Raw genomic sequence first — 23,802 nt, 5'->3', positions numbered from 1 at the left:
GTTTAACCGGTTGTCGGTACTTACTGAATCTGGAGCGATTAATAGCCCGATGTACATGCGCAAGCATAAGTGAAACATAATCCCTGGCCAGAGGACGCTCATGAATAAGCAATAAAGTGTGAATTACACTCGTAATTTGAAAACGGTCGATCGGATTAAACTGGACGATTTTTAATAAAATTACGGTAAAAGATATACTCCCTCGAATACCCGATATTAATTGATGAATATCATGCGATGAGGGAGCCACTATTTTTTCCCTTCTTTTGTCAAGAAATATTTGATTTATTTATTTTAATATTCTATATGAATATTATATTATATGATATATTATTAAAGCAATTTTATCTGGAATTTGAATATCTAATGATAATGTAAAAATAGACTTGATTTGGTTTTAAAATGATAAAAATGATAAAAATGTTGAAAATGTATTTTACAGACTTACGTATGACGTAGATCACCACAAGAGAAGGTAGGATAAAGTCGTTTTGGTGTACTGTAGTAGTTATATATATACAGTAGAACGCGAACATAAACTCTGAAAACATTAAAAGATGAAATTGTTTATAAATAAATCCTATTTGCAAGTTTGAATATTGTTGACAATGTCGACATTGTTCGACAATATCAAGATTTTTACCTGTTTGTGCAAAAATAAACTGTAGATGCAATGCATATTTTCAGTTTGAAAATTTTCCCACGCGAGATCATTACATCGTCGAACTACAGATTACGAATGAACAAGTTTAAGGACGAATATAGAAACTATATTCGCGTATAATATGACGCGTACTGACTCTAATACTATGAAAAGATAAAGTAACAAATAATTAAGAACACACATTTTATATTTAATTAAGTAAAATTACACAAATAATTAACACAAGATAATCAAACACTCTGTTCGAACTTTCGAACACTTCTATTTTTGCAAGCACAATGCTAGTCAATTCAATATTAAGCCGGAAGTCCATTTTAATTAAAATTTAATAAGTAGTGGAATTCAAACAATTATTTCTAGTAAATACTGTTTTGTTTTGTTTATATGTGGTCAAATATATTAATATAATTTTATATACGACAACATAATGTCAAAAAAATTTGTAAATATAATGTAATTTGCAAAATATAAAATCCCGCCAATATTAATTGTATACGTGCAATGAATTAGAGTAGTACGTTTACAAAAATTTAAAATTAATAGCACATTTTATTTTTCATTTCAATTTCTCTAAACCCAAAGTATTTTATAATTCAATAATATAATACTATGTTCTTTGCACATGGGACAAAAAATAAAGATTCATATTTTGATTAGTGATCTATATGTATGTATATTTTATTAGTAACATACTTATTTATGTAGCGACATTTATAAAAATGTTAAATAGCATATAAATATGTTATCACTATATATTTACAAAGTATTTAATATAAATGATTTGATATCCAGCATCGTTTTCTTCATACCTTCATATGATACATAAAATATTATGATTTTATTCCAAATTATAAGGGCTATAAAGAATAAATAATCTCACGTCACAAGAAATAGTTCCTAAAATAATTCACTGAATATATGGACCCTCCATTTCAGAAATGCTTCTGGCAGTATTGCATTTCAACTGTTTAATGTACATACATCGAGTAAACTGATATAAATAGTTCTTTTATTCAGTTGCTCGGAATGGCATATTTTGTGCTTGTTCCTTATTCGATTACTAGTGCTGTTAAGGCTATCATGTGACATTTTTATAAAAAATTCCTTGTATTTAAGATATGAAATGTTCTTAATTCCTAGCTAGACTAGTTTTGTGCGGTCAATAACGTTGCGGGTATTAAAGCAACGCTTCTTTTTCCGTTTCGTCCTATTTTAAAATGCGACGATAATATGATTCCTATACAATTCCTTTTTCAAATGACTCACATCTGATTTCCACTGAATACTTTTCCCTAAAATCCTGCTAGGTACAATATTTAATCAACATTGACATATTGCCCTGTGACTGTGGCTGTTTGATGGTATCTTCTTCTTCCTGCAAAGTCTTCATTTTCCTCGTTTAATTGAGCCGAACAAGTTTCTACACCAGGATGCACAGGTGTAACCACAATTTGTTCGTAATCATAAACTTTTCTTCTGAAATTTGTGAACAATACCTTTTTTATTATTATAGTTTTGCCAAAAGAATATTACAATAGTGTTAAAAATTACCCCATTATTCTCAATAGCGACGTTTTCAGCCATTTAAGCAATTTAAATTCGGATGAAACACCTGGTTTAACTGCAGGATTAGCATGACCAATGTAACTCCAAACAAGGAAAACGACAACAATATTGGCAATAGCATAACCCCAATGAACAAGAAACATGATAAATAATTTTATAAGACACTGTAAAAGAAATTCACGTTATAATTATACTTAAATCATAAGTTTGATGATGTATAAAAAAAGATTTACCCCTAATAATGAAAACCATCTATTACACAAAGGACTATACCAATTTCCCAGTTTATTATGGATATGAATTTTTCGTTCTGAATTATCCGTACTGCTAGCATTTTCATCGATACTTGGAGAAGAATCTATATACATATTATTTTCAGAAAGGCTAGGATTTCTCTGAAAATGATAAATACAATATTTTTTATTTTGTTCTTCGTACAATAATTAATGAAACATTTACCTGTACTTACGATAAGATTTTTATGTCGTATTCGTTCAGGAAATAAGTTATCGAGATCATTATCGATATCGGTTATTGAATTATTTCTACTTGCAGAGTCATAATCGTGATCAAACGTCGGGGACTGCGTTCGAAATCTTTGTTCACGAGACAGTTGAATATCGAATGTCTGTGCAAGGGCGAAATATGCATAATCCAAGCATGCATATGTCAAGAGAAAAGGCATAGTAACAATTGGCGCAAGTGTGTTAATTTGACCGGTAATAATGAAAGTCAATGTGACAATTGCAACAACTAACATTGCATACACGGGTACTTTGTTTGGTCCTTTCTAAAATGTAATAATTATTTTATGGTTATAACTACACGTGATAATGGAAGAAATATATAATTGTAAAATCATGCTCACCCCTCTTTGCAAACAACTGATTCCTGGTATTACGTTTTGACTAGCGATAGATTGAAGAACTCGAGGTGTACCATACATTGCACCCAAACAACTGCTAAATGATGACACATAAAGACCTGCCAGTAGCAATACTGAAATTGCTGATACTGTTGATGCAATCATAAAGTTCGTAAGTAGTGCCTTTCGAGTACAAGTTGCCGCGAGAAATAATGAGAAACATAAATACAAAAAGGTTCTGAAATTAAATACAGAATTATGATTAAGTTCTTGCAATGGGTATGACACACTTAATTTTGAATTATAATTTTTACCCAGTTCCTACAGCTGCCAATGTTCCATTAGGAATATCGGTAGATGGATGTTTTAAATCTCCACTCATATTAATACCAGCTAAAACACCAGTTACTGTGGGAAAGAATACACCAAAAACTGTAAACCAATTATATCCATCTTGATAATTGGTAAAAGTATTATTTTTTAAATTTCCTGATAACCATCCTTCAAAACCCGCCTCTATAATATATACATACAACGTATATACAAAATTATACACTTGTTAGAAGTAACAACAAAATTTTATGAACTATAGACTATTGCTCTTACCAACATTCACGTGAGTAAAACTTCCAACCATAAAGTCTACACCAGCAAGTAATAGAATTAATAATAGAATAAATTGGAGTTTTATGACCCACTTGACACCAGCAATATTAATAACAGATAACAAGATAACAGCAGTACAAGCAAAACCACGTTCTGCCCATGTAGATTCTAAACCCACAAGACCAGCCATAGATTCTCCAAACCCTAGAACATTTAGAGCACAGCCCACCGCCTACAAAAGGTTTTAAAGTAATGTTCTAAATATTATTGTTATACAAATTGTCCCACCTGTCCAAAACAATATAGTAATCCAATAGATCCACCAAATCTTGATCCTAACACATGTGACAGTAAAAAGTAAACTCCACCACTCTCTACACGACATCTTTCACATATTCCCACAGCAGACAATACAGTCACTAATGCGATACATACTAAAATAATGATGAAATATTAAAATTCTTCAAATGTTCAAATCTAATCATTACTGATATATATAAATACAATTGTTATTACCTGTACACAAAATTATTAAAACAGCATTAAGAACACCAGCTTGGCCTACTATCCACCCAGATCTCAAAAAGACAATAACTCCAAAAATATTAATTAGACAAGACGTAAAAACTCCATCCCAAGTTCCAAATAATACAGGTTGAGAAATGAAAAAGTTTGATTTCCACCAAGGATCAGCACTCTGAAAAGCAGGAAATTTAAGAATATAATGATAAATACTCTTATCTTAGCCACTTACATATTCTTGAGCAAACAATTCATTTGCTCCGGTTTGATACATTTCAGGACCAAGTTCTTCATATTCTCTATTATGTCTTTGTGCTTCATTATTTCTTTGAGACTCTGCATTATTATGCAATCCATATCTAGACCAATCGATATCCCTATTATTTGCAGTATCTCCATTTGACAATTGATTTCTTTCGTTTGACTCCATATCTTCTTTTATACAAATAAAATATTTATTTTATATAACAATTACTTATGTTTAACAGTTGAATCAGTCTTCTTGCCTTCAATCAATTCCGATTTTCTGAAGATTTTGGATAATAAACTGATAAGCACATAAAAAGTTTTTCCCTAAGAATCATGTCTATGTTATTTGTTAAAATACATTTTATTTAATGCCTTGAAAGGACAATTTTTAACAACCGATCTAACTTGAATAATATAAACATCTAATTATCTTATTGTCATAACGAAAACGTCAAATGTACTTAGTGTTTACTGACGATTTTTATTAAAATAGGTTAGAGCTCGATTTAGGAGCTTTAAACAAACCGATAGTTATCATAGGCCTTCACAATAACGTAGTAATTTAATACATTCATCTTTTCAAATTTATTAACCTCTTATGTTAGTTTTGTCTCTTCAAATATATCACCAATATATACTGGTGACGTGTTGTTCCACGATAAAACGACCATTTTTATCTTTCTAACGGTATCAACTATAAATATATACCATAGTGATTAGTTCATCTCTATAACGCACTATGACGCTGACGCTACTAGATCGAATATTCATATTTAAATAAATATATATATCACTCTTTTTAGAACACAGAGTCATTTATTTAACAATAAGGTAATGAATATAAAATTCCATATAAATAAAAGTTAATCATATAAGTAAAATAATCTTGTTCTGTTAATGGGTTTAATAAAACATTTTGTACATTATTATGCAATAATATAATACTATGCAGTCTGACTTTAAAATATACATTTATTCGTATCCATTACAGGTTACAAACAAAGTCATACCCACATAAATGTATTAATCTAGAAATACTTTCATTCACGACAACCATTCGCTTCATAAAGGTAGAAAATCCAAATACTTTCCGGATTTATTTGAGGTCATCATTCATTCATAACATAGTGACTACGCACAATCTACAAATACCGCTAAACACTCTCTTCAATTCACACACTCGGAAACATTCTCATAACACAAAACATACAATTGTTCAGTTTCCTCGAAATTTAAATTTATCGGAATAATAACAATAATCAATAATTCTGTCTCACGAATTATTATAAATTGCATATTTACAATAGTATTCATGCTCCTCTTCTCCATTTTTCACCATTACTGAACTTAGTCATTTCTCGACCGCTTACTCCACACGTGCCGATTCCAACTCGACCATTTACATTTTCTGGCGTTGCAAATATACTCTTTTTAATCACACCTTTCTTAGAAGACTGCGTTAAAAAAACATAGTATATTAATAATTAATAATTAAGAAATTTGGTAACGATTTGAAAAATGAAAAGTACTTTATTTGTAAATGCCAGCCACTTGTTTTTCTCCATTTCTCGCTCTTCTTCAAGTTCCTTAAATCGCTGAAGTTTCCTTTGTTTCTTTTTTTTTAAATATTCTCTTTGTTTGTTAGGATCTGAACCTGCTACTGCAGCAGCTTGCATTTTTCTGAAAATTAATAAACTTATCATTCGTGAAACCAATGATAAATCTACCATGATGTTTCCATATAACATTTTTGGCTAAAAATAGAAAATATGAATAATGAATTCTGTAATGAATTCTAGCAATATTGATTATTGTAAAATGAATTATATGTAAAAAGAATAAGTGGTTACTACTACTTTATAAAATATAGAGTCTAATAAATCGTTCCATCTCTATAAGAATAATGATAAAATAGAAATAATTTTCATAGAAACTTAATGCAAATTAATATAAATACAACTAAAAATTTCCTTACAATTATTAATATTACATATTATCTTAAACTTCACTGTCATAAAATTCTTTATTACTTTGTCCTAAAAACATTATTATTATACTCAAATTCAAACTAATATACTATTTAAAATCATGTGTAATAGTATTTGTGTATGTATGTGTATGTGTACGTAAGAAAAATAAAAAAATATTTGAACAAAAATCTGTTATTTCTTGTTACCTTTTCCTGGATTCCGGCGATGTACACGAACAGTGCGACACCAAAAGACAAATGAACAATAACGGAATTTCAGATCGAAGCAGACCAAACAGTGGAGTGAATATTGTAGCCAATTGGGGATAAAGGAATAAGGACAAAAATGAGCTATTAGTAATCATAATTTCTTGTAAAACTTATCCCACAATGTTCTTAAAAAAAACTGATATGTGCTCAAAATTGTAAAGGGGAGATCATGTTAATAATGAATAAATAAAGCTAATAAATAATTGTTAACTCACTTTGACTTTTGATCTGCCCAATCTGACGCTGGCCTTTTAGCTACAGATTTTAATTGACTAAGCATTGTGACATCTGTGTTTTTATATTCGTTAAATGTTATATTGACAACACCATCTTCACTTATTGCATCTATGGTTGCCTCATAGTATCTAAAAGAAGTAAATGAAATAATACAAGATATTGTATATACATTTTCAAATTGGCTTCAAATCTTACCAATATGACATTTAATAGATAAAACAAATTTCTATCTATGTTCCATTCTTTAAATTACATTCATAAAGTCACTGTAGATAACTGCTAATTTATCAAAAAGATATATGCAATTACTTACTTGCCATCCTCGCTCCAGGGTGCCATGCATTGATCACCAACCTTCCACTTATTGGCCAAAACTGCAAGTAAAATAGGATCTTTAGCATCCATGCCATTGGCTTGCCTTTTTTCCTGCTGTTGTGATTTAATTAAATCATGTGTCAGCTCTATTACTTCCTCAAGATCAATTTTCAATTTCAAGAGTTCTTCATTAGTAGGATCCGTAGTAAGCGCCGCTTCCACCTAAAACAGTAAAATACAAAATTCATTAAACGTCTAGTGTCGTAAACAAGGAAGGAATCGCCAAAAATGGACTCGCCATCCCATCGTTCTTGTTAGGTTAAACAAAAAACAAAAGCCGTACCTGTTGAAGCTGTAACTTATAATTTTGTAAGTCATCCATGACGAGATCAACAATGTCTTAACAAAGATAAAAATAACGTCCAACGGCAGTTTTTTCCCTTTCTAATGCTCCTGTCAGAAAATCAAGCAAACGCGAACACTACAAACCACCCTACCCTCTATGTATGTATACGATCGTTTTAAATGCAAAACAATTCGTAAGATGGCGCTGTCAGTGTTGGCGCTTACAAAAATATAGATATCATTAACGTTTTTATAATAAAATGTTGTGAAATAAAATATATTCTTCCTTTCATGAAGTATAAATGAGGAAATAACATTTCGTACAATTGAAAAATTAGATACACATTAAATTTCTAATTGTATGAATGATTAATTAACTATATATGCGATATATATACATATATATATGTAATTATTCCATATATGTATTGTGTACTTCACTTGTGTTGCATTAGTACAACAATTGAATACACGCTGTAATTAATACTATTTGATAGCTGACAGAAAACGTCAATTATGGCCTATCCGGTAATTATCTTCCTACAATTCAGATAGAAATACTTTGTCAATAAATTAAAATACCTTTTATCATTTTAAAATATATAATAATGTATTCTGCATGTTTATTAGAACTATTTATAAAGCATTACAATATTTATGATAATACTTATGTTATGTTTTGCTTATTCATCACTTGTTTATATTTTATTGTTTCAAAGTGAATGTTATACATTTTTAGAATTCAATGTTTGGAGCAACAAATCCTGAAACACAAGTAAGTCCAGAAGTACAGCAGTGGTTTGCTGCTGTTGATAGAGATAGCAGTGGAAGAATCACGGCTATAGAATTACAATCTGCTTTAGCAAATGGACAAGGGGGTACATTTTCAGATACTGCTTGCCGACTTATGATAGGTATATTCTTATAATTTAATACTCTAGTTTATCGATAAATTTCAGAATATCTTATTATTATTTTATTCTCTATTTATAGGAATGTTTGATAAAGAAAAGAATGGTACAATAGATTTGTATGAGTTTCAAGCTCTTTATAATTATATTAATGCATGGTTAGGTGTTTTTCGTAGTTTTGATCATGATAATTCTGGAAGTATACAAGAAAATGAATTAAGTGCAGCATTAACACGGATGGGATATAGATTAAGTCCAGAGTTTATATCATTTCTTATAAAGAAAAGTGATCCTAAGGGCCATTCTAGTATCACAGTTGATCAATTTATTGTATTATGTGTACAAATTCAAAGATTTACAGGTAAATATATACATATAACAGATAAAAATATGTTAAAATCATTAAAAATAATAAAAATATTGAAAAGTATAAATTGTATAAATAAACTTCATTTTTAACTATTTTTTACAGATGCTTTCCGAGTAAGAGATACTGAGCAAACAGGGGTAATCAATATTGGATTTGAAGATTTTCTAGGTGTTGCACTTGATTGTACTGTATAACAGTTCTTCTTTTTAACAATAGTTGAATTACATTTAATACAATTGATTCCGAAATTAATATTGTAAGTTATGATCTCCTTAATAACAGACACAGCTACAATTTTTCTAGCTTAGAATTATTATACAATAATTGCATACAAATATAATAAAACAGGATATTTTAATTATACTTGGATTCAATAAAATAGGATGAAAAATAATTAAAAATTTCGAAAATTAATTGTAAGATTACAATTATTTTATGAATTTGCGTTTTAAATTTCATTTCATGTATGTAAATAAATTAACAAAAATTATATTTAATAAGTGGCATTACTATAATACTAATGTAATATGTATATTTTATTGATTAGGACAAAAAATTGTTAATTTATTTTATATTATATTATTCACATTTGTTTATATTTAGTACAACTTTTTTTGGTAGTAAGTTTTGGTTTGCAAAAATTATATATATATATAGTTGTCATTGTTTTATTGGTTTAAGTTTAAACTGGTTTAAGCAATGGCAGCTAAAATGTATTATTGCGTGTTTATACATAAGTTTCTTGTGAATAGCCTACTTATATTGTTGAATGTACATGAAATAATGCATCGAATTATGTGATAATTCTTATATGTAGATATAAAAAAATTAATATTTTATTTCAAATAATCATGGCTTCAACATATTTTTCGAAAAATGTTTCTCTAACCTAACATCAAAAGGATGAATACGTTAAGTATCTTTTAGAAGGCTATATGCAACAATAATAAATATGAATTTGTTCCGATATCCACATGTATAACTGCATATATTACAAGACGTTATAATAATGTAAATTAAAATTGAAAATAATTACAACATTATTTATGGAAATAATAGTATTATACAATTAAAGACTATATAATTAGGTAAGAAGATAATTATAAAATTTATTAAAATATATTTCATTAAAGAAACATACTTAAACCTCAAATGACAGTGAAATACAAAATTATTAATGGTACATTATTTTAAGTAAATAAGGAATCTTGTCGAATGTACATCACATGACAATTATATAATCTTTGTAACACAAATAATGAAGATTCTATTTATAATATAATATTATTGTTCATATTAAACAATTTAAGATAATACTGTTTATAATCACATTTAATTTAGAATATAAGTAATGATAATTATCTAATTTAATCAGATATTTCAACGAGGATTTGTACGATGGATCAAAGCTCAAGAATTGTGATACAACAACATCACATTCTAGACAAGCACAGGAAAGAATTCAAGAATTCAATAGATTAAAACGAGCCAGGCAACTTCTTGATGCTATTTCTCTTACAAATGAATTACTTGCAGATGGTTCAAATGTAGAAATATTGAGTCTTGCTAATACAATAATAAAAAGATTTAAAGTCTTGGGTATATCTAACATATCATTAGGTAAAGAATATATTCATGTAAACATCATGATCTTCTGTTATATATATATATTTTTTTTAATAAATACAAATTTTTTCAGAAAATTCCAGTCAAAGTACAAGGACGTCTATATACAAACCTCTTCATACTGGTATTTATCACTGTTGTACTTTCTGTTCAAGTGGGGGTAAGAAAGAAACCACTTGTGGCTGTGGAGGAATTATACCTGGTAATATATAAATTCTCTAAATAATTTTATTATACACCATTATTTATTATAGTATAGAACATATCATGTAATTAAAGGTGGATATAAAGGTTGTGGCCATGGTCATTTTGGACATCCTGGGGTATATCATTGGTCTTGCTGTGGATCAATCTTACGTTATGGATGTTGCCTCTCTTTTCAAAAAAGTATACATCAACTGCTGTTTTAATGGTAGTGGTTTGAAATAAATTTTATTTTTTCATGAATATATTTTATTCCTTTTACAAATATAAACATTTATTATATACAGATAATAGCATAAAATTATATAATGGAATGTTTTATTTTTTTTAATTATTTGTATAGTAACAGTTATTTTTTATCACAGTTTTTTGTATCCTATAGCAATGCATAAGTTTTTACCTCAAATGACAGTCACAAAATATTCTTAATTGAATCTCAAGATCTATAGTAATAATCATCACATGACAATTCAGATACATGTATGTAAGTAGTATATGTACGTATATTTACTTACATATGTTTCTCTTATAATATACCTTCTGTCTTAACATATCCCTAATTTTTTTTATATGTGTATATATATTTCTTATAATTGTAATATTACCTGACAAATAATTGATTTAAAAAATTATCAGTTTAACATACCTATAATCAACTGAAATGCAGGTATCCTTTATTTCTTCAAAAGAACTATTTAAAAATGCATCTCGATCGTACTGCGTTAGGAGCATGTTTAAAAGCATTTTTGCTCTTTGCAACATTTTCGTTAAATATAAAATAACTCGTTTTGCAACTCCAGCAGCATTTTCACTTGCATGACCTCTGTGTTGACTACTCCACATACATTCTTTACAGGTTACCTAAAAAATATCTTATATACATAAAAAATACTATTTGTTAAATAGAAAAATGTTATATATATAATTAAAATAGCAAATTATGAACCTGTTGACAAGCAATACAATAAAAACGCAAAGCGTGTGTAGGATGTTGCTGGCAAAGTGCAGTACGTCGTACTTCTGTAGCTTCCATTAGCGGTTTTATCGAATGTTTTAATGGTTTTAATTCCAATGTGATTTGTTGTTGATGTTTCATACCACAGTCTAAGCAAAAATTGCGGAGACACGTGGAACACTGAACAACTGCCTTTAAAAATATTAAATATTAAAAGTATAACATTTTTAAATATCTTTAAGATGTAAATTTATTTTAATTTGATATAATGCTTACAACAACTTCATCTGGGCAAATATCACAAAGTATTTTGTTTGTAAATTTAGAACGGATAGCACTCATTATCAGACGATACTGAAGAGGATAATGCGGAGGTGGAACTGTTGAATTAGCATTTGGTAATTGAACATCACATAGAGGGCAAATTTCGTAATAATTATTTTGGCTGCTTTCCGATTGATTGTTTTGAGTTTTAATACTTTTTGTAAAATTATAAAATGCTGTGAATGTAAAAGAGAGCATAATAAGATTTCTGTTTTTGAGAAGATACATTAAATTTTTAATTCTATACCACTTACGTTTACTCATTAATTCTGAAATACATGTTGAACATATAGGATGCAAGCAAGGAAGTAATCTAGGTTCTTGCATGTTTTGGCCACATCTAGGACATCGAAAATCTTTCTCTTCCTGCTTATTAAAGGAAGAGAAACTTTCCTCTTGTATATCTCCATTTATTTGGTCTTTCATGCTAGAAGGTAACTCAAAAAATTGATATACAGAATTTGGTCTATTCGCATTCCATGATAAAGATGGATTGGAGCATTTATCATAGTTAAATGAAAAAAAATCATTTAACTTTTTTTATGGTAAAAGATTCTTTTTTTAATTTTTTAATGAACTTGTTGCTTTATTTGTTTCAAAATCTATAGCGTGTATATGAACTAGACAATACAAACGTCATTTCTGTCTTCAGATTCTTAACAATGAATTACATTTTTAGTATTTACTAAATATATAAGAAAAGAATTTGCATTTTATGTCAATGTACATAAAAATTAAAAGTAGCACTTACCGTATGTTTTTAACGAAACGTAATGGCTCCACGTTAACAGTGGAATATCCATCTTCGATTTTATTTTTTCGTTCAAGGAATATGCAATCTTTATTACGAAATTCATTGTTCTTATTTTCATCGTCCATCGATGACTTTTCACTGCAGCAACTCTTTATAGATCGATATTTCGAACAGTTGATAAAATCCATAGACACCATTAAATTGTCACGCTAATTTATTTATTGATATAATTAAAATTACGTAAATTATTTAATCTAAAAAAGATTAAAGAGGACTTACTGATTTATGGAGAAACGTAACATATACAGAAATTCGTCGGTGGATGGTATGAATATCTTTTGCACTACTTCGTGCTTGCCATAGCGTAATGAGTTATAAATAACGTTAAAGCGAACGCATGCGAAACGAAAATGTGGATGCTTTAGAATACTTTATACTAAATTTAAAATCATTTTATGATTCCTGTTACTTATATTGTTTTATAATTGTAACACGTGCTATAAGAAATAATTACAATTACTATTTAACATCGAAAACTATATTCGCTTAAAATATATGTTAAGGGAAATTAAATACCACATTAACTATATGGATAATAAATTTTATTATTTATCCATATGCAGTGTAAAAATAAGATCGATGATATACGTATTAAAGAGCAAGTATTACATACAAGAGATATATGAATAAGAAACGATTATTATATATAAATACTAATTCCAATACTTTCTAAGGCCGTAATCAAAACAAGTTTGATCATTGTGCTATAATACCGCACGCGTATATACGGCGGCACAACTATAATTATATAATAAAAGTTTCAAATATGTGTACACAATACCAATAAATATATGTGTTATTTCGAATAAATCAAACAAGATGCAATAAAGTGAGCGCGTGTATTTTCTTGTCTCTAATCAGTACTTAATTAAGTACATTTAGTTTCGTCAAATTCTTTTTACAAGTGGCAACTTCTGAGAAATCATATCCTTGCTAGATACATACTTAAAATTACAGCCTTGTAACTGACTAGTAAAATTTACGATTTTCTTAATTTTTTTTTTTTGGCCAAACGTACACAAATGTGCGTCGTTTAACGAAATCTTACGTTCTATACATTCCTGAAACAAATTTCTGAAATTATGGCTTACTTAATGCGCGATTCATTAAAATCCTAACAGGTGTGACTATTACCTCATGTTTTCACTCTAGAGCCCACTTTAATAAAGCCATTTCGAGATTTACCGTTTCTTACTTGACTGCTATTTTTCGCTTTACGATGTTCGAATAAAACATCATCAGAGTCCGTGTCTGATTCAGATAACACCATTTTATGTGTTGAAACTATAAAAATAAATATATAAAGAGTCATGACGTAATATTATTTCTAAATTCATATAAAAGGAAAAATGCCGTACATGTGCTGCTGTCGTCCTCCGGTTCCGGTTGTAGAAGAGAATAACGCGGTGGTTTTTTCTTAGTACCAAGTGAACGTCGTTTACCTGTACATATTCTTTGACACAGACAAACAAGACCCCAAATGAGGCCAACCCAACATACGACTAGAGACAATAATGCTATTATTACATAGAGAATACTCCAATCTGAAAAAAAGTATGACTTCAAGTCAGCTTAATTCATTTTCATATTAAAATTTACTTTTCGTATTTATTTTAACATACCACAATTGGAATCGCCATTGCCAAAGTATTTCTGTATTAAATTTTGCATCCAAAATGCTTCACACATACATAATCTTGTTTCTTGATCACATACTCCATGGCCTATTTAAAAACAAATTTCGTACAACAAAATTATTTATAACGTAACGATATTTAATAAAAGATATTTACCCGAACAATTATTTTGACACACAGCAGTATCAATGTTTGCAACAGACAAGTGAAGAATGCCTGAATCTTGTCTTAATTTTTCTTTCAATCGTTTAACTACTTCGGGCCCGTACATAGCAACTTTTCCTCCTTTTTTCTCTACATAGAAAATTAAGACAGCTCTGCCTGTATGTGGCTCCGCTCTTAAATTTCGGACAACAATAGATGCTTCATCCCGCAGTAACATTTGTAATTTTAATACCAAAGAATTTTTTTGCGACACTGTTAACAAATTTGCTTCGATATTCAATGTTAATTCAACTAAATGCAATAATTGTGGATCTATAAAGAATATATATACATTATTTAAAACTTTATTACAGTATTGTTTCTTTTCTTCTGTAATATTTACCGGACTTTACTATCACGGATACGGTGTCCTCGCTACTAAGACCTTGATCATCTATTACTTTTAATCTAAAAAGGTATCTTCCTGGCACGATATCTGTCAACTATAAATAAAATTTAAAAATACTCTGTTATGAATAAAAAATTGTTTACTTATGATACTGTTAAATATTATTACCATTAATATTGGCGATTTATCAGAATTCTGAACTATAGTGCCTATAGCAAGACTAGACGGATCCCTCGACCACATCCATTCACTAATTCTTAGGTCGTCAGTTGATTGAGATCCATTAATAATTAGTGCGCTAATCGGGGCTATAACAACCTGATCTCCACCTGCGTTCGCTTTCGGGGCAGCATTTTTATCTATGTAATAAAGTTAATTTTAATAACCAAGTAATTACAAATGCTAGTTAATAGAGTGTAGGATAAAATTCTATTTACTTTGTGTAACTTTTACTTTAACGGTGTCCGAATCTTTATTTCCATTATCATCAATTACAGTTAACTTAAACTCGTAATCACCCTTCGTTAATTTTGTAATATTCGTAACTGATTCATTCACTGCCGAAAATACAGCATTACTAGGTCCACTGTTAAATCAAATTTAATACTGCATTATAATATTACAAGATATAATCAATTAAATATATGAACTTAATGTATGAACTTAAATTTACCTCATTTGCTCCCAATGGTAAGATACAATCTTAATATCATCTTTACTTTTCCGACCATCAAGTACAGTTTTTGTTTCAGGTAACGCTATAGTTATAAGTTCGCCAGCATCAGCTATTTCAAATTATGTAAAATAAAATAATACTTAGATTTTTTCGATTGAAATATAAGAATAATTAAAATCATGTAATTACCTTTCGGCGGTTTATTGGTTGGTGGTTTCACAAACACATGAACCTCAGCTGTAGAAAATTGTTCTGAATCGTCTGTTACTTTTAGCACAAATGTATACATTCCTTCCTCTAAATTAGACAGTTGTAAATACGGCGTTCTTGTATTCTGCATATCTACTGCCTTGTTTTGATCCGAAGGACTTTTTGTCCATTCCCAACTTGCTATTCCATGATCATCTGTACTTAAGTTACCATTGAGTGTCAATGTGTTTTGAGGTAAATATATAATAATGTCTTGACCAGCATTAGCACTAGGAGGATAATCAATTATTTTCAAAACTGTTATATTAGCACTTGTAGAATTAGTGATATGATTGGAATCTTCTACTGTCAACCTAAAAAAATAAAAGATTTGAAATATTGAACAATTATTAAATTTTTTATAAATAAACAGTTTATAATATAAATACTGACTTAAAAGTATAGTTGCCGGGGATAAGATTATCTAACTGTAAAGTAGGTGTATCAATTAGATTAGGATGATATCCAATAGGACCTCGTTGCAATTCCCAATGATAAGAAATAACACGATCGTCATCTTTACTCGACGAACCATCTAACACAGCTCCCGTATTCGGTAATTTTACAACCTGCGACGCAGGTGAAATTATAGCAACCGGTGCTTGATTTATTCTCTTGGCTGCAAATAATATTAAATCAATAAATTATAATAACCAAAGGAAATATAAGCATAATAAGGAAACTTACGTGGTAAAACGCTAACATTTGCATATGTTTCTCCATAGGTATTTGGACCATTTACTGTTACTTTAAAAGTATATAAACCCTCAGATAAATTACTTAATTTAACAGTCATGCAGTTCTGATCAGACATTGTGCCAGTATGGCCATCTGGTTGACTTAGAAGACTCCAAGCATAATTGTAATGTTCATTTCCTTGTTCTGCTGGCACAGTATATGCAGATAATGTTACTTCATTCTCTGGTAAGCGTACTTCTTTTGAAACTGCAGAAACCAGCAGTCGTTTTACTGGTGGCTTCATAGATGTTCCAGAATCTTTTATACTTTGTGGTTTTCCTTGAGGTGTTACACCAAGTTCTATGTCTTCCACCAAAGTGCAAATTCCTAGCACAATTAATACAAATTAAAAAATTCTCAATAAATTAAAACACATTGAATATCTTTCTAATGACCACTTAAATGATATAATTACCTGCACTATTGTGCTTAAATCCAGTAGAACATTGACAAATTCCAATATCAGACTTATCCCCAGACTTAACACAGATTTCATGCTCTAAACAATTTGTTTGAGTGATGCAACTTATCCCATTTGACCCACCAAAAAGAATATGATCTCCTTCTGTACCATCCATGAGAAACCCTCTAGAAATCAATTAGAATAATTATTAATTAAACGAAGTTATAATAAAATATTATATATGAAATTGAAATCTTACCCAGTATCATCATTTATTTGATCCAACAAATCACTCCACATCTCATCTTCTTCTACAGGTTTAACTAGAACCATGCTTGGAGGATTTTCATTTGCCAAATCCTTCCTATATAAAGGTATACATAATTTGGAACTTTTACACTGCACATGATAGCAGGTACCATTATGCATAAGTGCCACATTGCATGTAGTTTCAGTGCAGCATGCAGCGACACAGTGTTTCATGGTATTTAAAGGCTGGGTAGTATATATTCCACTAGATAGATTTCCACGAGGTGTGTAACTTGTAAAAGCTCTCGGATATAAACCTGGGCATAGCATTTGCCATTTTGTGTCCCTATCTGGATAATCACCAATGCAATTTCCAAATAGCAATAAATATAATCCTAAATAAAGGATCTTAAACATTTTCAACTACAAAAAAATTACAATATAAAATATTTTATTTGAAATCTTATTGTAAAATTATATATGTCAATTTTTACACAAAGAAAATATTTTACCTTCTTATTCGTACACTTCGAAATTATCAATAAAAGTTGGTATGATCGAAATAATTTTTCAGGTTATTCTACGACACATCTGTCACCTTAAGGATTGCTTTACTATCTAATACTGGTCGCAGACTGTCGAGAGATCGTATAATATTATGTTCCGCTGGTATTAATTCAAACTTGAGTATACACATATATGGCCCAGGCTTATCATATATTAACAGCATGTTATTATCAGCACCAGCAGCTAATCAACTATAGGGGAATTTATCATATTTCCTGTTACACCGGAATAAGGAAAGGCCAAGTGAAGAAAATCGACGTTTCACCTAACAGCACGTTATCAGTCTAAAACGTATATTATTGTTAATTAACATCATGAACTTATCATATTCATCAAAATAAACCATTACCGAAAGTACTTTGCACGCTATTACCCTTTGACAATTCACATGCTGTAACACCTGTGTTTAACAGAAATGTTTTACAGAGGTCGACACCAGTAAAAATAATAATTGATAGACAAATTAACCCTGGAGTAATTTACGAAATTACACATGTATCGCGTATTCGTTATATTGTATTTTTGTTACATTTATCGATGTACGTGTTTCATCGTTCATTTGATTGAAAAACGGCACTCCGTGTTATCTATATTGATTATGTAAATGAAGCGGCTTGCGAGTCTTATTGTCTGGCTTATTGAATAATAATTAGATGTCAGAATAAAAATTTTTAGGAAAAGTTTCTGTAAAAAAATATCATTTCACATTAGTAATTAAACTTAATTTCAATAGAATATATTTTTTAATATAAGGTTTATAAAATTACTATTTATATAGCGTAATATTGAAATTAATATTAAATTATTGCTCAAAGTCGACAATATGATATACATAGGTTGTAATACATGTAATAGCGGATATATATAATAATATGTACATGTAATAAGTTGTAATAAGTTCATTTATGTTTTCTTTAAAAAGCACGTCAAGTGTTATTATTATTACATAAAATCAAATGATTGATTGAACCAACGAGTAATTTATTTATCTCACTTTATTGTAAATGCAGATACATGTATTGCTTCTGTATTTAAAAGAATGAATTTACTACAAATTACAATAATTGCTAAAAAAATCTCGCACAAAAGAAAATACCATGTATTATTAATATTTTATTTATGGAATGAGTTATTTATAAAATTTCCCGCGTTCGATGCGCAGATAATACTGCACATTCCACGATGCTGCCACTGGTGAGGTATTCGTGAAGTTGTTTACAGCCCCGTGCATTCAAACACCGGAAAGAGGTATGGGTATGAGCAAGTTCATCGGGTTCGTCGTGGGTGGCCTGGAAGCGAACGGAACGTGTGTGTGGTCCGAGCGTTCGTATACTGGATGCGACTGTCGCGAGCGTAGAAGATGCAAGACGCTTTGTCCGAACGAAACGGAGAGCCTTCTCCGTGGCACTGCATAGTCGTTCAGAAAATAATTGGCGTGTAGTTTTAAGTGATGCGTCCGAAGGTACTATTTTTATTCATGGAATACTTTTGTTGTTTATCTCTGGTGCAGTACACGTGACATTTTCTTTTTAATTGAGCCGATAGCATGCCGGGAAATCACGCACCGATTACGAAAGCCCATAACAAATTATCACTATACAGTACATCACTGTTTTTTTTTTTTTTTTTTTGATAATATTAATTTTTCTTTTTCATGATAATTAATCTTTTTTCAGATGACGCTCCTATTGATTTATTATTTTTTAATCTTTCATCGAGCGTCGTCGGAACTGGCGCACGGGTTCCCTACTAATTCGAATAGTAATAATGAAACATGGAAACATGGTTTAGAATTGAGTCCCAGGCACAGGATTAAGGATTCCACTTATCTGCTGGACAGATACCCCATGAGAGAATTACCACCTGATTCTTTAAATTGTCATAGAGCAGCAAAATGTGTAGAAATGCAGAGAAGTACTTGTATGGGTACAAGATTGTCATATACCACTACTACATTGGATCTTATACCTGAACATGTAACCCAAGATATTGTAGAGGTATATTATATTACACATGAAGTATAATTCAATTCACATAGATATTTTCAAATATGAATATATTTATAAATGTAATTTTTTATTTTTAAATTACAATAGGCAAATCTTTCAAGTCTAGAGTCACTTTCTCTTTTCTTTGTTCTCTTGTTATTTCAGATATATCAGGTCAGAAAAATCCTATTTAAAATCACCTCAGGTACTTCCTGCCTCGTCTATATCACTCCTAAATATTACAATGCTTTTTCCTTGTTCCTTGTTTAAAATATTCTTTATACTAATATTTTATTTTTCATTTTATTAAATATATTTATTATGTACTTATTTTACAGGAAAAACTACATGTATTGCAAGCATTAAGACATATGCCAAAGTGTTGGGCAGTTGTTCAACCCCTCCTGTGCTCAATATTTATGCCAAAATGTATCAATGACACAGTGGATTTACCATCACAAGAGATGTGTAAAATGGTTTCAGGACCGTGTAGAATCGTGTTCAATCACACAATATGGCCAAGTTTTGTTAAATGTGAAAATACAGATTTATTTCCCAGACTATGTAAAAATGATATTAGAGAATTGAAATTTAATATTTCTGGTAAATGCCTAAAGCCATTAGTTCCAACTGATAATGCACTTGCTATTTTTGAAGGAGTTGAAGGTTGTGGAACACAGTGCAATGATCCACTTTTTACACCAGATGAGCATAAGCAAATTCATTCTTTTATTGCCTGGGCTGCAGGCATCTGTGGTTCATTCAATTTATTCACAGTTGTAAGTAATAATTGTCACGATAAAGGAATATAAAATGGATAACATTGTATCTAATTTATGTGTTATTTCAGATAACATTCTTAATTGACTGGAGAAGTGCAAATAAATATCCAGCTTTAGTTGTATTTTACATAAACTGTTGCTTTATGATGTCCTGTATTGGATGGCTTGTTCAATTTACAGGAAGCAGAGAAGTAATTGTGTGCAGGAAAGATGGAACCTTAAGAATGAGTGAGCCGAGGTAGCTTATAATTATTTAATGTATGCAATAAATTGTTGCATAATTACATATGTTGTATTTTGTTGAAAATCTTTATATTAAGTCAGATATAAAAACTTTGTGTACTACTATGTTTTCAGTGGAGAGAATTTGTCATGTGTTGTAGTGTTTGTTCTTGTGTATTACTCTCTTATGGCAGCTATGGTATGGTTTGTGATCCTTACATATGCTTGGCATATGAGTTTTCAAGCATTAGGCAAAATCCAAGACAGGATTGACAAGAAGGGCTCATACTTCCATTTAATCGCTTGGTGTTTACCACTTGTCCTTACTGTTACAATCATGGCATTAGGGGAAATTGATGGAAATAGTGTTACTGGTATATGTTTTGTGGGTTACACTAATCATGCAGTCAGAGCTTGGTTTTTGCTTGGCCCTGTGTTGATTGTCTTACTCGTTGGAGGTTATTTCTTATGCAGAGGTATGTTTTGAATCTACATCTTTTTTCTATTTAGCTTTCTCATTTAAATTTTCTATTGTTCTATACTTTTTATTCATATAATAAAATGTATTTTTTTGTATGCTTTCATAAAGATCATAGTCTAGTAAGTATCTTGGTGAAAATAAATATTAAAAAGTGATATTTTTACTTCAAGTTAACTAACGTTATTGTTAATATTTTTAGGATTAATTACTTTGATTCGACTAAAAATAAGCAGTCAAGAAATCATATCTGAAAGAGCAAGTTCTAAAATACGAGAGACCATTGTGCGCACGGGATTATTCTCGATTTTCACATTCGCTGCAGTTGTGGTGACTTTTTATTGCCACATTTACGAATTTCAACATTCGGAAGAATGGCGTCAGAGTTTTAGAAATTACATGATGTAAGAAAATCGAAACATAAAAAATTATAACACTTAATAATATACGATGTTTAATAACATTTTATATTTCACGTACAGATGTGCAATAACAACAAAGTATTTGGATATTTCGGAATGTAAAATGGAAGTACGACCGAGTGCAGCTAAAATGCAATTACACTTGCTTTCACCATTTTTTGCTGGTATTCTTATGTCTTCATGGGTGTGGACTGGTTCAACTGTAGATACTTGGACCAGATTTCTTAGACGGTAGTATTATATAGTAGTATATAACATTGCTTTCATTCTTTTTATTAACTTTTAAGCTATTAAAATTATTTTATTGTAGAACATTCAACTGCGAAACAGAAGAGCCTATTAGACTGAAGAAACACAAAGTAATTGCTCAAGCGTTTGCAAAACGGAAGACATTCAACAACGCTGGCCGATTGTCTATTAGCTTCCATAACACCCACGAGGATCCAGTCGGTTTAAACTTCGATCTAAACTCTGTAGCTTCTCAGGATTTCAGTTCAACGTGGGCAGCTGCTTTGCCAAAGCTAGTTACTCGTAGAGGTGCACTCGTTGGTGGTACAACGGGCTCTGTATCTAGTAACAGGAGAAATTCTGTGGATTCTGAAATCAGCTTTAGCGTACGTCGGGTGTCCGTGGAATCTAGAAGAAACTCTTTGGACTCACAAATATCAGTTCAAATAGCTGAATTGAAGACAACGCGGAAAGTCGCTAGCAGTTCACGCGGTCGACGCGGGAAACGACGACGAGACTTCGGAAAATCTAGATCAGGTAAAGTAGGTCCGCTGTTTAGAAGAGGCAGTACGACATCACAGGAAAGTCAGCTCGGTGCACAGATATTATCGGCGTTGACTATAGGTGGCAATTCGAAAGTACCGCCCATTCAAGTGCCTAATATGAAGAGACGATCGGCTAGCGCTGGTTTGGATGACCGCGCCTTGAATCCTAAACTATTCGATGGGAAGAATGCTGGGATGCTGCTTCCGTTTCTATTTCCAGGGCAAAGTGGCAGTGATGAGAATTTAAGTAGTGAGGAGAAACGGCATCAAGAAATATCAGGAAAAGACGTGGATATCGAAGGAGGAAATATGGAAAAGGACGATCAAGACAGTGACAGTGATGACAGTCAACCAGAAGAAGAAGCTAAAATGTTAGATCCTGAAGAACCTCATGAACGTAGCAAGAGTAAAATTAGCAACAAGAGTTCGAAAAGTTATGGTCACGAGAGTGATAGGAGGAGCAGAGAAGGCCGTAGGAGCAAATATTTGCTCCAAGATGAAACCATTTTAAAGCACTTGTTTCAAGAATCCAGTGATATTAAGTTGAAAAGCGACGCAGAAATAAAAGAGGTATATAGAAAAGCTGGAATGGGAAATCTGGCATCTAGTTTAAACTCGTGTTCTCCTGAATTGACAAGACTAATGCAGTCCGAGGCACAGACTGGCAATGCTCGAGAAATGGCAACGCAGACATCGTTGCCATTGGACATTTTAGAAATGGAGGAATTAAAACAGAGCATAGACGAGATTATCAATAGCCGAAATTGTAGCTCAAAGGGAACACAGATCTCACCGCAATTAAATAAAAACAAAAATATCACTACGTAACGTCAGTATTTCCTCCGACTTTACGTACAAAAACTTTTTGTAAAAATGATTTGCAATAGAGTGAAGTTCAAAATCTGTCTTTTTAGTTGATAACTATTATACTGCTAGACTTATTCAAGTTTTTTTTAGCTTTGTAAGTTTTTTTATTTTTTGTATGTGTATGTTCAGAGTATTTTCTAAGGAAGAAAACAACATATTTCATGAAGATTTAACGGTATAACAGCTATATGTGACTTGTGTTATTTACATGTGTGACTGTATATGTGTAATGGTGCAATGGCATGACTGTAATTGTAAATACTATTTTAAAATAACTCAGACTTAGTAGTATATATTATTACTTTTTATACATTTTATTATTGATAAAACTGCAATATAGTAAAAAATAATTCGATGACATTTTACAATACTAAAGTTATAAATGT

General features: G+C 30.5%; 7 protein-coding genes across 16 annotated transcripts; 3 read left to right on the top strand and 4 right to left on the bottom strand.

The window, feature by feature from the left end:
- Positions 1–1,317: 1,317 nt before the first annotated feature.
- Positions 1,318–5,165, bottom strand: LOC122566117 (solute carrier family 12 member 8). Of its 4 annotated transcripts, none has more exons than XM_043722882.1 (11): positions 4,699–5,164; positions 4,456–4,582; positions 4,218–4,398; positions 3,990–4,135; positions 3,702–3,933; positions 3,410–3,611; positions 3,099–3,333; positions 2,700–3,020; positions 2,464–2,625; positions 2,216–2,394; positions 1,318–2,140 (listed from the first exon to the last, which is right to left on the bottom strand). In XM_043722882.1, exons 2-11 carry the CDS (start codon positions 4,495–4,497, stop codon positions 1,981–1,983), a joined length of 1,860 nt encoding a protein of 619 aa, XP_043578817.1. In that variant the 5' UTR covers positions 4,498–4,582; positions 4,699–5,164; the 3' UTR covers positions 1,318–1,980. The 4 variants fall into 4 exon arrangements, with proteins under 4 accessions (XP_043578817.1, XP_043578814.1, XP_043578815.1 ...); XM_043722879.1 differs by having other exon boundaries at positions 4,456–4,658; positions 5,066–5,090; XM_043722880.1 differs by having other exon boundaries at positions 4,456–4,655; positions 5,066–5,080.
- Positions 5,166–5,424: 259 nt separating this feature from the next.
- On the bottom strand, positions 5,425–7,785 carry LOC122566121 (survival of motor neuron-related-splicing factor 30). Of its 2 annotated transcripts, XM_043722890.1 has the most exons (6): positions 7,607–7,785; positions 7,262–7,485; positions 6,927–7,076; positions 6,649–6,654; positions 6,002–6,152; positions 5,425–5,926 (listed from the first exon to the last, which is right to left on the bottom strand). In XM_043722890.1, exons 1-6 carry the CDS (start codon positions 7,643–7,645, stop codon positions 5,783–5,785), a joined length of 714 nt encoding a protein of 237 aa, XP_043578825.1. In that variant the 5' UTR covers positions 7,646–7,785; the 3' UTR covers positions 5,425–5,782. The 2 variants fall into 2 exon arrangements, with proteins under 2 accessions (XP_043578825.1, XP_043578826.1); XM_043722891.1 differs by lacking the exon at positions 6,649–6,654.
- Positions 7,786–7,915: 130 nt separating this feature from the next.
- Positions 7,916–9,299, top strand: LOC122566122 (peflin). Its single transcript, XM_043722892.1, has 4 exons — positions 7,916–8,136; positions 8,348–8,522; positions 8,602–8,880; positions 8,992–9,299. The coding sequence occupies exons 1-4, from the start codon at positions 8,125–8,127 to the stop codon at positions 9,081–9,083; spliced, it is 558 nt and encodes a 185-aa protein (XP_043578827.1). The 5' UTR covers positions 7,916–8,124; the 3' UTR covers positions 9,084–9,299.
- Positions 9,300–9,588: 289 nt separating this feature from the next.
- LOC122566075 lies at positions 9,589–10,962 on the top strand. The gene is made up of 4 exons (XM_043722799.1): positions 9,589–9,602; positions 10,265–10,509; positions 10,589–10,717; positions 10,795–10,962. Exons 1-4 carry the CDS (start codon positions 9,589–9,591, stop codon positions 10,923–10,925), a joined length of 519 nt encoding a protein of 172 aa, XP_043578734.1. The 3' UTR covers positions 10,926–10,962.
- A 19-nt stretch (positions 10,963–10,981) lies between these two features.
- Positions 10,982–13,489, bottom strand: LOC122566119 (tripartite motif-containing protein 45-like). Its single transcript, XM_043722883.1, has 7 exons — positions 13,032–13,489; positions 12,750–12,961; positions 12,253–12,425; positions 11,951–12,174; positions 11,666–11,866; positions 11,366–11,580; positions 10,982–11,275 (listed from the first exon to the last, which is right to left on the bottom strand). The coding sequence occupies exons 2-7, from the start codon at positions 12,947–12,949 to the stop codon at positions 11,227–11,229; spliced, it is 1,062 nt and encodes a 353-aa protein (XP_043578818.1). The 5' UTR covers positions 12,950–12,961; positions 13,032–13,489; the 3' UTR covers positions 10,982–11,226.
- A 143-nt stretch (positions 13,490–13,632) lies between these two features.
- Positions 13,633–18,399, bottom strand: LOC122566116 (dyslexia-associated protein KIAA0319-like protein). 5 transcript variants are annotated; one of them, XM_043722878.1, is made up of 16 exons: positions 18,258–18,399; positions 17,830–18,168; positions 17,328–17,740; positions 17,081–17,253; positions 16,615–16,992; positions 16,321–16,546; positions 15,868–16,241; positions 15,676–15,787; positions 15,440–15,588; positions 15,171–15,361; positions 14,997–15,096; positions 14,606–14,926; positions 14,435–14,536; positions 14,171–14,356; positions 13,947–14,096; positions 13,633–13,873 (listed from the first exon to the last, which is right to left on the bottom strand). In XM_043722878.1, the coding sequence occupies exons 3-15, from the start codon at positions 17,732–17,734 to the stop codon at positions 13,948–13,950; spliced, it is 2,868 nt and encodes a 955-aa protein (XP_043578813.1). In that variant the 5' UTR covers positions 17,735–17,740; positions 17,830–18,168; positions 18,258–18,399; the 3' UTR covers positions 13,633–13,873; position 13,947. The 5 variants fall into 5 exon arrangements, with proteins under 5 accessions (XP_043578813.1, XP_043578810.1, XP_043578811.1 ...); XM_043722875.1 differs by having other exon boundaries at positions 18,234–18,365; XM_043722876.1 differs by lacking the exon at positions 18,258–18,399 and having other exon boundaries at positions 13,633–13,886; positions 17,830–18,222.
- Positions 18,400–18,640: 241 nt separating this feature from the next.
- LOC122566115 (protein smoothened) lies at positions 18,641–23,452 on the top strand. 2 transcript variants are annotated; one of them, XM_043722873.1, is made up of 9 exons: positions 18,641–19,346; positions 19,561–19,881; positions 20,211–20,651; positions 20,723–20,892; positions 21,012–21,352; positions 21,557–21,758; positions 21,837–22,007; positions 22,087–22,541; positions 22,629–23,452. In XM_043722873.1, the coding sequence occupies exons 1-9, from the start codon at positions 19,335–19,337 to the stop codon at positions 23,375–23,377; spliced, it is 2,862 nt and encodes a 953-aa protein (XP_043578808.1). In that variant the 5' UTR covers positions 18,641–19,334; the 3' UTR covers positions 23,378–23,452. The 2 variants fall into 2 exon arrangements, with proteins under 2 accessions (XP_043578808.1, XP_043578807.1); XM_043722872.1 differs by having other exon boundaries at positions 22,087–23,452.
- The last annotated feature ends 350 nt before the right edge of the window (positions 23,453–23,802 follow it).

The sequence above is a fragment of the Bombus pyrosoma genome, linkage group LG3, assembly GCF_014825855.1.
Source record: "Bombus pyrosoma isolate SC7728 linkage group LG3, ASM1482585v1, whole genome shotgun sequence".
Classification (NCBI taxonomy): domain Eukaryota; kingdom Metazoa; phylum Arthropoda; class Insecta; order Hymenoptera; family Apidae; genus Bombus; species Bombus pyrosoma.
This window is presented reverse-complemented; position numbering and strand designations above follow the sequence as displayed.

Coding starts and splice junctions, on each gene's coding strand:
- LOC122566117 (XM_043722879.1), bottom strand. CDS start 4,653: ATGGAGTCAAACGAAAGAAATCAATTGTCAAATGGAGATACTGCAAAT. Junction 4,399..4,455: donor AATTGTTTGCTCAAGAATAT/GTAAGTGGCTAA, acceptor CCTGCTTTTCAG/AGTGCTGATCCTTGGTGGAA. Junction 3,334..3,409: donor TTGGCAGCTGTAGGAACTGG/GTAAAAATTATA, acceptor ATTTAATTTCAG/AACCTTTTTGTATTTATGTT.
- LOC122566121 (XM_043722890.1), bottom strand. CDS start 7,645: ATGGATGACTTACAAAATTATAAGTTACAGCTTCAACAG. Junction 7,486..7,606: donor ATAAGTTACAGCTTCAACAG/GTACGGCTTTTG, acceptor TTACTGTTTTAG/GTGGAAGCGGCGCTTACTAC. Junction 5,927..6,001: donor GGCTGGCATTTACAAATAAA/GTACTTTTCATT, acceptor TTTTTAACGCAG/TCTTCTAAGAAAGGTGTGAT.
- LOC122566122 (XM_043722892.1), top strand. Junction 8,523..8,601: donor TGCTTGCCGACTTATGATAG/GTATATTCTTAT, acceptor CTCTATTTATAG/GAATGTTTGATAAAGAAAAG. Junction 8,881..8,991: donor ACAAATTCAAAGATTTACAG/GTAAATATATAC, acceptor TATTTTTTACAG/ATGCTTTCCGAGTAAGAGAT.
- LOC122566075 (XM_043722799.1), top strand. Junction 10,510..10,588: donor TATATCTAACATATCATTAG/GTAAAGAATATA, acceptor AAATTTTTTCAG/AAAATTCCAGTCAAAGTACA. Junction 10,718..10,794: donor CTGTGGAGGAATTATACCTG/GTAATATATAAA, acceptor ATGTAATTAAAG/GTGGATATAAAGGTTGTGGC.
- LOC122566119 (XM_043722883.1), bottom strand. CDS start 12,949: ATGGTGTCTATGGATTTTATCAACTGTTCGAAATATCGATCTATAAAG. Junction 11,867..11,950: donor TTTGCCCAGATGAAGTTGTT/GTAAGCATTATA, acceptor ATATTTTTAAAG/GCAGTTGTTCAGTGTTCCAC. Junction 11,276..11,365: donor TGCATTTCAGTTGATTATAG/GTATGTTAAACT, acceptor AAAAAAAATTAG/GGATATGTTAAGACAGAAGG.
- LOC122566116 (XM_043722878.1), bottom strand. CDS start 17,734: ATGTTTAAGATCCTTTATTTAGGATTATATTTATTGCTATTTGGAAAT. Junction 14,537..14,605: donor GTGTCAAAATAATTGTTCGG/GTAAATATCTTT, acceptor GTTTTTAAATAG/GCCATGGAGTATGTGATCAA. Junction 14,357..14,434: donor CAATGGCGATTCCAATTGTG/GTATGTTAAAAT, acceptor ACTTTTTTTCAG/ATTGGAGTATTCTCTATGTA.
- LOC122566115 (XM_043722872.1), top strand. Junction 20,652..20,722: donor CATTCAATTTATTCACAGTT/GTAAGTAATAAT, acceptor GTGTTATTTCAG/ATAACATTCTTAATTGACTG. Junction 21,353..21,556: donor AGGTTATTTCTTATGCAGAG/GTATGTTTTGAA, acceptor TAATATTTTTAG/GATTAATTACTTTGATTCGA.